The following is a 12,028-nucleotide window of genomic DNA, read 5'->3' as shown; positions in this document are numbered from 1 at the left end:
AAAAATGAGAAAATTAACCCCAAAAATTTGAACATGCAAATTTCATCACCACTTGAACAAAAGTGAAAGAGGTTTATTCCTAGGAATTTACAAACCAAATTTGATAACTATTGGATAAATAGTTTCAAAGAAAAATTGCCCCCAAAAAATCTTCAAAAATACAAAATTGAAGATTTCATCGTAATTTGGACAAATCTCAATTAAGTCATCCCTTGGAGCATGCATACCAAATACCTGTTTCTGACCAGAGGTTTGAAAGATTTTTCACCAAAACTTGCCTTGACAATAAAAGTTGTGTATTCATCACACTTTGGACAAACCTGATTTAAAGTAAACCCTAAGGACCTATATATACCACACATAAAATTAATTGGACTGGTTGTCTTCAAGAAGCTTTAAATGCAAAAAGTTAAAGCTCCTTTTCACTGACAACAGAGCTAACAAATGGAAATGTCATTTGGACTCATGAAAAATGACTGACAAATTCCAGAACACTTGTACTATAGTCCCAGCATCACCATGCAATAAAATTATGAACTGAAATTTCATGCTGTAAGTGTGTATGCAGTTATCCATGTAGGTAAGTTGATTGCCCAGAAATCAAAACCTGTATACCAAAAAATCTTTCTAAGACCAAAAGACTATCTTCTTGTATCCTCATGTTTTATTCTTATACATCCGCTGCTCACAGCTGTGTCAATGAAATTCAGCACACACAGTGGCTTGATGATCCACCAACATTATTAATACAAGTTCCTGAAGAGTGCTTCCCTTTTAAATTGTCTTGCATTTTACAATACTATTCAAACATACTTTTCCATTATCTCATTCATACCACAGCATGATACGACTATACAGCTCAAGTTAATTCTTCTGTCAAGCAAATACCATAAGTCCATGCGTGTCATCTCTGAATCCAATCGAATACATAGGGAGGTAAATTTTTCTCAAATACATGTTGTGCATAAATTCCATTTGATGGACACATGGAAAAATGAGCAATTCACAGAGCCTGTAGGTGTAAAGTTGGCACAAAATAAGCTGGCCTAAATCAAGTTCGGATGTGTTCAGCTAAGTGCAAACACTGGATATACTTGAATGTCCAAACTATAATCTTACTAACAGTGTGCAAACCAACACATCTGTCATGTTCTCATCGCAGATGTGTTTATGTACCCAGTAAGGTATAGACTTTTCACTAAAAGAAGGCAGCGACTGTAGTCACAATCTCTGGGCAATTCTCTCTTTGCATTAACAATGCCCTGGTACACTAGCCCGATTTGGCCCAAGGAAAGAATTGGGTGAACAAAGATCAGTTAAAGGACAGGGGTTACCCTGCCTGCAGCTTTGCATATGGGACCCACAAAACAAGCCTGTTGCTATGCAATTCCCAACACGGTACACCCTTTTGAATTATAAATAGGCAACCCTACTGAAACGCATGACCGCACCAGAAGCTTCATATAAATAAAGGGACGCAGCCAAAGTTTATTAATTTGGCAAATTTTTGCAGTGATTGGAAAGCTACAAAAGTGAACTATCAAATGCTGAATTTGCTTCATATTTGCTCAACATATTCATTGCCAATTTCCGGGAAGAGGCAATCTTTTCTTAGAAAATTGCACAGCCTCAGATGGGATGACCCCTTACCTTTAAATATGAAGTTTTGAATATTTTGCAAGCAGACGAAATGAAAAGGAATGTTCAGAAACCTGGCATGTTCACTGTTAAATTACTTTTACAAATCAGACCATACTCCTTAACAACAAACACACAAAGTTACACTTTGTTTACTGTGAATAAAATATTTATTTCTACATGTTCTTATGGTACAAACTCAGAAATGTTCATCAATGAACACAGAATTCAGTCATTTATCAGAACCCCACACTTGAACTTCCATTGTTCAGCTATGGATTCGTTCCCCCTTACAGATGTAAAAGTCATGAAAGTTCCATACTTAAGAAGTGTGCGATGGAAACACTTGGTATACAAGTCTGACAGAGCATCGTACAGAGGTCAGAGGTCATTGACCTCATGGGGCCAATTCTCAAATTGATGCAGACCTTGTACATTCACGATTATGTGTTGTTATGTGACCTAGAGTCAACAGAAACAGACTATCGATGGAACACAGTTTGGAGGTTAATGATGGTTTATATACATGTACCTCGTTCTGGTCAGAAGTTGAAGAAGAGGAACTGAAAGTATTATCTATCATGCACACTATTTTCACATGTCATGTTTCTACATGTCAAACAAGACCTTGTGTGCTGTCACAATGCTTGTTGACAAACCTCGGCTCTGGCTTCCTTCCAAAACGCATGGAACACACCAGTGTGGGGAGCTGTGGGGAGGAGGGACGGTGCCTGGAAATGAGGTAAGAAGCACATATTACAGTTTAACCTCCTCAAGACCAAGAGCATCTTCATCAGCTACCGGCAAAAAGTGTTCAAATTCTATCCGGTAACCATCCAGCAGAAATGCTGTCAACACCACTCGTGTGACAAATGGCCCTGAAAAGAGACAAGAGTAACAGGCAACCAGTCAGCAAGGTCATGACCTCTGGGGAGATCGTTGACCTCTTCACAGAAGAAGACTCTGATACATGACTGGTCCATTAGCTGAGTTACTCTTAGTAAAATTTAAGAGTCTTCCCGTGCATTTAGTTACTAAAAATAACTTGTTCTGTATAGTTAGTTTTAACATAAAATGTCAATGCTATTGACAGATAGAGAACAATAGAGCCACAGAGGAAAAACAAGACTTAGTAAACTACATCGATTCCCTCTTTCTTTACTAAGCATTTTGACAGGGAAAGTGAAGTTGTGTTTGCTACAGACTGTAAACAATGCTGTACTAATGAATATTCACAAAAAATAATGAGTTCTTATAATCTGCTCTGCATATTTGCATAAACAAATATGTACATTTCATTTTACATGTATTATATATATGTAAAATATACGTTGAGCATAGGATGGGATTTTGCCCGATACATCTGTTACAAGCGTTTCACAATACATATATATCTGATACAGAACACACTGTTGCTGTGGGTTAACTGCTTAACCGGTCTTATAATCTACTTACAGTGTTTGGCTGGTTTCTGTTCACTCACAGCATGGATCAAAGTTTTGATGTTTTCTGCGATATGTTCATTGGGTTGGCTCAACTGAAATGGAAAGGTCAAAAAATTGTTAAATTCCAGTTCCTGAGTGGGCTGAAACAATTTCAAAACAAGATGTGCATTGCAATGTACAATGTATGTATTAACAATGCCTTATCATATTGTTCACAGCATTTATGGGTATCAAGGGATATGACAGTTTGTTCAACATTTATTCGGTGTATGCACAGATACATGTGTGTATGTGACAGAGGAAAATTGATGTGTTCTGTGAGAGGGGTGTAACTGTATTTTGATAATCATGTGTAAATTCACACTAACTCCTACGGGTATATACCACAGTTAAGCCATGGAAAATGTGGATATACAGGGTACTCGGTCACTACTCAGATTTTATCTTTAAATGTTTATTGATCGAAAACCTGACAGAAATTTGAATAATCAGCAATTTATCATAATTTTAGGTTGTTCAAATTATAATTCATCATTTGATTTTTTGAATTTCAAACTTGCAATTAGGGGGAGCAATGGAGAAAGTTTGATGTCAAACTCGCTGACTTTGCCATACTAATGTTTTCTTCATCTATACGCACTAAAGATGACACTTTTTGTCTTGATAGGATGTTTCTATTTTAAGAGTAATAATCTATTGTAGGAAAATAATACATTACTGAAATAATTGATGCTCCTTTGTAATTCTAATACTCACTGGAAATTCTGATTGCTAAGACAGCATTTCTATGGCATGTCTTGAAACGCATTTCACTGATTGCAGGATAAAGCTTAAAACTGACTCACCTTACCAACTGCAACATTCACAAAGTGTGGCTTCCAGCATTTAAACAGCTGCCCTTTCTTGTAAAGGTGTATCATTCCTGCAATGTCCCTGCTAACAGATTCTGTCAGGATACAAAATGAAAAATAAATTCAAGTGAAAGCTGAAAAGCTTAACTCTCTCAGGCCTGACATTCTGGTAACTTACCAGAGCTATCCCTATATGTAGGGGTTCAGGCCTGAAAGGATTAAAGGGAAAATAGCTGTCATCATTTTTATTTGTCCATATGTAGACTGCATTATTATTGTTGACAAGTGAATTCTAGGCCAGACCAGAATTCAAGCATAATCAATCACAAAGTATCCTACACTTAGCCTACGGACGATGCAGTGTTCACCCTAGGAATTTCTCTTATAGCATAGCGACTAATTTGCACAACAATACAAATAACTGTTATGTTAATGATTTCTGTTGTTTTACCAAGATTAAAGAGAAATGGCCACTATGCTTTAATTACTCTGGGGAAAACATTGCACTATGTTGGAAAGCTTAGTCGGTGTTCAGACATGCTTTGGGGAGTAGAACAAGACTTTGCAATTGGCATACAATAAAAAAGTAGGGGAAATAATACTTAAAAGTTACAGCTTCTGGTCCATAGGACTACAAAGAGATTTATCTTTCTATCAACTACAAATAATATTATTACATATTCTGGAATGAAAGAATTGTAGTTAACTTAAGTAATGAAGGATCTTTCAATGCACAACATAGCCTAAAAAATTTCTGATAACTACCACAGTATGGTAAACTCCAATGCTTAATAGGGGCGGCCGGATCGTTGCAGAGGGGTGAGAGAATTTAACTTTAATAGATAAAAATGTTAAAATGTTTACAGTAAACATTTTTTCTATTTGTTGTTCCAATGGTTGACTCTCACAAAATAGCGACCCCACTCAGTAGCAGGAGTGAAGATATAACTCTTTTTGTACAATGCACATTTGAGCTAAGCTACCTCACATTTTTCTAGCCCACCCCTGCAGTAATGATTGACTGCTCCCTATACTGATCAAAAAGTTTGACATGTTTGTGACTCTCAGGGAAATGCAGCAGTGCAAAGAATATGCACATTTTCTGAATGTTACAAGGACACAATCTGTGAAACAGGCAAGGAAGTTCGTGCCTCAAAAATGAACAACTTACTCAAACCTTTCTCAAGCAAACTTTCAACCATTTTCTTTCGAAATTGAGAAAAATACCGCAATTATACGGTGTCGCTCAAATTTGATCAGAATTGGTATATACCAGTATGGGTTACCAATGATCAACAATAAATGTTGTTTCTATCTGTTCAGTGGAGGAAAATTCTACGTTGATGTTATGACAATGATTTCTGCACAGTACAACCAGAAAAACAAAAAGAAATATTTAAACCAGTAAAACAAGAATGACAAAAGTAATTAAGGTCTGAAACTTTAGGTACTGGAGGTCAACTTTAGCAACATGCATAGCAGAAACAAGCCCCTCTTAGTTTGACCATAGACGGTCTTCCCCCCCCCCCCCCCCTCTACTGTCTATGGTTTGAGTAGGTCTGTTAATATGTAACAGTTCATAAACAATGACAGGAAATGACTCAAGATCAGTGGAGTTGGCCTGTTTCTTACTGGCATGCCATCACTCCTGCACATTTGCAGGATTTCCCTTTTTCTTACCTCATTTGCACATTTTTGACACTGATGTGTTCATTTGAACAAATTCACATCTCAACCCCTGCATCTACCTGTACACCAAATACTGAGATGGTAGCTCTGGCGGTATGGGAGCCTTTGTGTGTGACGGACATACATCTGCACATACATACCCACAAATATACAGACATACAGACGCTACCGACTCATCATATAAGCTCTTTTTGGTATTTATATACAAAACTAAATATGAGCTAATAAAAATCGGGGCCACCAAGCCAATTATGGTTATAGGGAAACAAATAACCCAATATTTGCCAATATTTGAAATTCAAAATGGCTGCCATCCCTGTGTTATCTCTATGGGGAAAATAAATTCCTAATTTTCACAAAATTAAGCAAGTTAAAACTTTATTTATTCCATAAGCTTCAAAATGAGCCCCCACAAGTGGTAGGCTAAAAGAATATTGTAAAAGTTTGAGAGTCCTCATTTATGTCTCTGAGGCACGTTCTACCTTAATAAAGCTTTAATAAGTCTATAAAGCTTACGTCGTCTTGAGTTGGGGAATTTTTTTCTGAGCATTCTCTTCAAGGAAGATATATCAGACATGATATCTGGGGTGGCAACACAGTGGTCATAGTCAAATTTCCTCTTGAGAATATCATCTATGAGTTCACTACCGCCAACAATATCAGCACCACAGTCTTTGGCTACGTCTGCATCTGATGCAGTCTGAAATAATTGACAGGAAAGAAAACAAGGTTCCATAAACAAGGCTGAATCTAACAAGGTTCATCTATTTTTTGCAGCATGCATGCATTATTAAGACAAATTTGTGTCTTTTGCACAGATATGTAACAGAAGAGTTTGGTGTTTGTCATATTATCAAAAAATACGACTTCATAATTCCTATACATGTATCTGAAAAGACTAGTTAAAACTTTAAAACAAAATTCAAAAGTTTTTGCATATTAAACAGACGACTGAGACATAATCTGGAATCAAGCAAACTGGAAACATATTGAAAATCCTCTCTCTAGTACATATGTGCAGAAAACCAACTTTTTTTTAATTCATCACAAATAAAGTAGTTTTATCTGACTCAGACAAATGTTTAAGAAATTTTATTGAAATGACTGTTTGTTTACAAAACTTTAGAAAATGCAGACTAACCTTTGTAAAACAGAGAACTTTGTTGTCTTCTTTGAATGGATGTGGAAGTATTACAATATTTTGGAAGATATCAACTTTTTTCTGTGGAAAAACAGAATGAATTCATTACGAGAAATCAGAAAGAATACCCTATAATTTATTTGTAAAGCCACTCTAGAAAGACAGAATTAACATTCCACTTTCATGATGGTAGCATACGTCTGTAAATGTCAACGTTTTGAAATACCAAAGTGCAATGTGAAAATAGGACATGAAGATAATGGTAAAGGCAAATAAATAAGCACATAAAACCTGCATATTTTTAATGGTTCACTATAATCCATGTCGAACCATTACAGTTTAAATATTGCACAACTGGCACTGTATTAATAGGGGACGGTGCTGCAGGGTACATTTTTGGAGATCTGTTTGCTTTCTTGATAACAGAAAATGTCAAAAAATGAGAAGACAATGTTGAACTTTATTGGAGAGGAAAGAGACGATAACGCTGTGTGAACACTTAAAATTCACACAAAAATAACTGGTGGCTCATTGTCTTTCTATATGTTTCACATGTACATATAAATGTAGTTATTTTGGAATACTGACATCATGATGGCTTCTTGTTCTTACAAAATATTGTCAATGTGGAATACCGACCTACCAATATTGTCTAAAAAACACCGTTACGTCGAAATCTCAACATATTGAACAACTAAGATATTTTGAAAGTTGACTTGGTGATATCTATCAATGAGCCACTTTGGAATATAGACATTTTGAATGCTGACTTGATGATGTCTACAAACTAGACACTGTGGAACCTGACAATAATTTCTACCCCAAAATAATTTCATACTTACTTTCTTTTCCAGTTTCATATCAAGCTTTAAATTCACTGTAACTGTTCTGTCGGAATATTTACTTGCTTTCCTGCAGAAAGCCCATTCTGATTTCTTCCGCAGCTTCTCAAGAGCCTCATCTAGAGTAAGAAGTCTTGGTGGGTAATGATTCAACATATACACATCATCTACCGGGTGCCAGGCCATATAACCAGTTGGTCTGGAAGCCTGAGACAGCATATCTTCTGTTGTCGCCTCTTCAGCATCTGAATCTGAACTTGATTCACTTTCTGAAGAACTACAACAGCAATGTTTTTACAAGTAAAAATCCTGGACCTAAACACATAATCTTTAACGTAGAGATAGGACAGGGAAGAGAAATTAAACTTTAAAGTAGAGATCACGGTGTTCAAAACTGTTTCAAATAGCAATATCCACTGTAAGCAATGAGGGAAGTTCACAAACATATACCTTCCTAGAGTGAGAAAATTTCGGGGGAAAAACAGCTAAAACTGGTGAATAGCCAGTCAATTTATCGGGTGTCTGGCTAAATTGAACCCACTGATAGATAGAAGCTGACCTGGTAGCATAGAGTCTGCAATGAATGAGCTTGGATGAAGTTGGATGTACTTTTAATATTGGCTGTGATGTGGCTGTCCATACATTCCATCTTAGGCAGCGGTGTGATCTCAGAATGCATGTAGACAGGCACCGGACAAGAACTATAATACGGGAAAAAAAAGATGGTGAGAACTCTGATATCAGTTACTGTGAAACTCTTGCCAAATTTCAAAGTTTCAACAGTTTATGTTGCTGCAGTTCTCTAGCCTTTAACTTGTCCTGATGATTTTCGATGGCAGTTTTCCCACCATCTAAAATCACTGGAGAAGTTGTGGCCTGCATAACACCAGTGCCCACATGCAACTTGGACGCACTACTGTGCCAAGACATTTTGGCTTCAACAAACATTGCATTCTTCAAAATATACCGCAATTATACGGTGTCGCTCAAATTTGATCAGAATTGGTATATACCAGTATGGGTTACCAATGATCAACAATAAATGTTGTTTCTATCTGTTCAGTGGAGGAAAATTCTACGTTGATGTTATGGCAATGATTTCTGCACAGTACAACCAGAAAAACAACAAGAAATATTTAAACCAGAAAATCTAGAATGACAAAAGTAATTAAGGTTTAACTTTAGGTACTGGAGGTCAACTTTAGCAACATGCATAGCAGAAACAAGCCCCTCTTAGTTTAGTATAAACGGTCTTCCCCATCTACTGTCTATGGTTGCAGCAGGTCTGTTAATATGTAACAGTTCATAAACAATGACAGGAAATGAGTCAAGATCAGTGGAGTTGGCCGGTTTCTCACTGGTATGCCTCCTGCACATTTGCAGGATTTCACTTTTTCTTACCTCATTTGCACATTTTTGACACTGATGTGTTCATTTGAACAAATTCACATCTCAACCCCTGCATCTACCTGTACACCAAATACTGAGATGGTAGCTTTGGCGGTATGGGAGCCTTTGTGTGTGATGGACATACATCCGCACATACCCACAAATATACAGACATACAGACATGCAAATCAGATGCAAATGAACTGATTCAGCTTATACGATAACCTCACATTGGTACACCAAATGTGAGCTAAAATCCACAAATGGTAAAAGAATATCACGATTTGTGCATGTTCTCATGTACAATCGTAGCCCCAGTGTGTGGCAAATTGGCTGGCTATGACAACACTGTAATGTATCCCTATATGTGCATATGGCTGGTAGAAGCTATGATTCAGGTGTATCGCGCAGAATTGTGCAATGTCAGTTTCTGTAAAAGTATTGCCTTTCAGGTTTAAAGGACCTGGTATTCCCTGTCAGGACTTTGGTAGTGGAATAGATAGGTGATGAAGTCTTTGTGAGCCTTGATGGATATTTTTCAGCTTTACAAGGTGGCAATAGTTTGTAGAGAGAGTTTGTAGAGAGACAGTTCTGTCATAGCCAGACATCTTCGCTACACTATTGCTCCAGGGCGTAGTATTGTACCTATGAACGTAGTTTGCTGGCACATTTGCATTACTCTTTTATTTCTACTTCTAACCTTTCTGGTTTTGGGAAGAATGATGTCTTGACACAGTAATGTGTCCAAGTTACATGTAAGAACTTTGCACTGTGACCCATGGTGGTTTTGGGACGAGCTGGCACTTTGGGCGAAATGGCTTTGGTAGGAAGTAAAGCTTGGGCCAAAGAGACAACGTTGTGTGGGTACTGGTTTGGTGCGAAGTGTGAGCTGGTACATGCACACACATGTACAACCAATACTAATACTGCACGTGTGTACTGCTGTGCTAGATCGAAGGATGCTGCAAGCTCCGAGATGGCACTGAACCACTGGCCACTGAATGAGATAAGTTTTAACGCAATGAAAAATGTGTGCATCCGATCTACCGTGTACAAACATGAGGAATGTGACTATTAATATCACTCTATCCATCTAGGTGCTATTTACTAAAATTTTAGTGATGGTCATTACATGCACAGTACACACGTGCAAATCTATACACATACTAGTAGTATACTTAGCTCTGCATGGCAGGGCTGTGTGTTACCGGCGTTATACGGCCTCCCACCACAGCCCTGTAGACTGATATAGAAAAAACCGCTGGTCCTCCAGCAGAAATACGGCGGGCAGTTTCTCCGCCGAAAACAACCGATTTTGAATCCAAAACTTGCATTGATCTTCGTTTTCAAGCACACCCACCTCGCCTAGGTACACGATGTGCCCAGATGCACTTGTAAACTTACGCAAAGCCTATTTTTCTCTCTCTATGCGAGGGAAGCGTTCGTATCCGCCGCCATTGTTAATCTCATTCAACCCATGGCACTCGGGCAAAAACCAGCCTTGCTAACAAAAGAGCATCGCGCGATATAGAGCTTCTAAAGTCGACGTTCTGAGAGGAGTGGAACAAGAGAAAATTGTGAAATATATAAAACTCCTGAAGAGAAAAAAAGGAAATTATTTTGTCAACAGAAAATGATCATCGTAGATTGTACATAGCTGAGTGGTGGTTAGAAATAATATTTATTACAGAGTGCAACATCGCGATGCTCTTTTGTTAGCAAGGCTGGTTTTCACCCTAGTGCTCATGGGTTGAATGAGATTAACAATGGCGGCGGATACGAACGCTTCCCTCGCATAGAGAGAGAAAAGTAGGCTTTGCGTGAGTTAACAAGCGCGGCTGGGCACATTGTGTACCTAGGCGAGTAGGGTGTGCTCGAAAACGAAGATCAATGCAAGTTTTGGATTCAAAATCGACTGTTTTCGGCGGAGAAACTGCCCGCTGTATTTCTGTATTGTAGGGCTTGTGATTCCTACACTGATTTTCAACTGAGACACAGCTCATTGGCATCAAAATTACTGAGACAAGGATACACAACTAAAAGACTCGTTACGACTTTCAAAGTTTTACGGTAGATATCGGTCACTCAAATGATTAACGACAGCATTCCCAGTTTTGACTTATTACAGTGATTCATATCCTGTATCTTTACATACAATATTTAGACAATTTTGGGACCAATCCTGACGGGTGTAGCATGGTACGCTTACCCATTCCGGACACCTGGTACCACCACAAATTATCAGTGGTTCAGGTTGGTCCTACTTAAATTTGTAAATCACAATTGTCCCATGGACCTGGTAATATATTCCCTTGAGTGGAAATGATTATTGGACCAGTTTAATGTCGTATTCTGCAGGAGGACCAGCGGTTTTTTCTATATCAGTCTGCAGGGCTGTGGTGGGAGGCCGTATAACGCCGGTTAAACACAGCCCTGCCATGCAGAGCTACAGTATACTGTACTGCACATGTGTACGTGCTGTGTACATGCTATTGCTACATCTAAAGGATGCAGTCCAGCTCCGAGACGTTACTGAACGCCGGGTGAATCAGACAAGCTCTAACAAAAAGAGATATGTTTGCATCCATTCATCTGTGTACAATCATGTGCGATGTGACTACTAATCTCTCCACAACGGTTGTCACATTCTGTATTTCTACTAACCTTTACCACCTACAGAGGCAGCCATCTTGCTTAGTCGAACTATGCCGAATGATATCGGAAGAATCCGATCTTACGGAGAACGTCCTGTAAACTTGTCACATCACAAATACTTAATTTCTGACCACGATTACGAAAGTCTTATACGGTCGCTACTGTCTTTTCAAACCATTTTGTTGTATAATTACGTTTATAAAATCTATATGCCATCGAATATCGTAATTTAAGATTAAAATGTCGAACGCATACAGCTCCAGCTTTTGAATTCCCAAAAGTGCATGTACGAGCCTGTGAGAACCCCCGAATGTTGACACTTTGAGATAATTTATGCAGGTAAATTAGATAATTGGCCAATCACAAGCTTCGTTACAA

At 38.1% G+C, this 12,028-nt stretch overlaps 1 protein-coding gene across 1 annotated transcript; it reads right to left on the bottom strand.

Annotated features, from left to right (window-relative positions):
* Positions 1-1,785: 1,785 nt before the first annotated feature.
* Positions 1,786-11,965, bottom strand: LOC139122717 (large ribosomal subunit protein uL1m-like). The gene is made up of 8 exons (XM_070688373.1): positions 11,660-11,965; positions 8,166-8,307; positions 7,607-7,883; positions 6,765-6,845; positions 6,140-6,323; positions 3,929-4,029; positions 3,094-3,175; positions 1,786-2,516 (listed from the first exon to the last, which is right to left on the bottom strand). The coding sequence occupies exons 1-8, from the start codon at positions 11,682-11,684 to the stop codon at positions 2,395-2,397; spliced, it is 1,014 nt and encodes a 337-aa protein (XP_070544474.1). The 5' UTR covers positions 11,685-11,965; the 3' UTR covers positions 1,786-2,394.
* Positions 11,966-12,028: the final 63 nt, after the last annotated feature.

The sequence above is a fragment of the Ptychodera flava genome, chromosome 22 (assembly GCF_041260155.1).
Source record: "Ptychodera flava strain L36383 chromosome 22, AS_Pfla_20210202, whole genome shotgun sequence".
NCBI classification, from domain to species: domain Eukaryota; kingdom Metazoa; phylum Hemichordata; class Enteropneusta; family Ptychoderidae; genus Ptychodera; species Ptychodera flava.
This window is presented reverse-complemented; position numbering and strand designations above follow the sequence as displayed.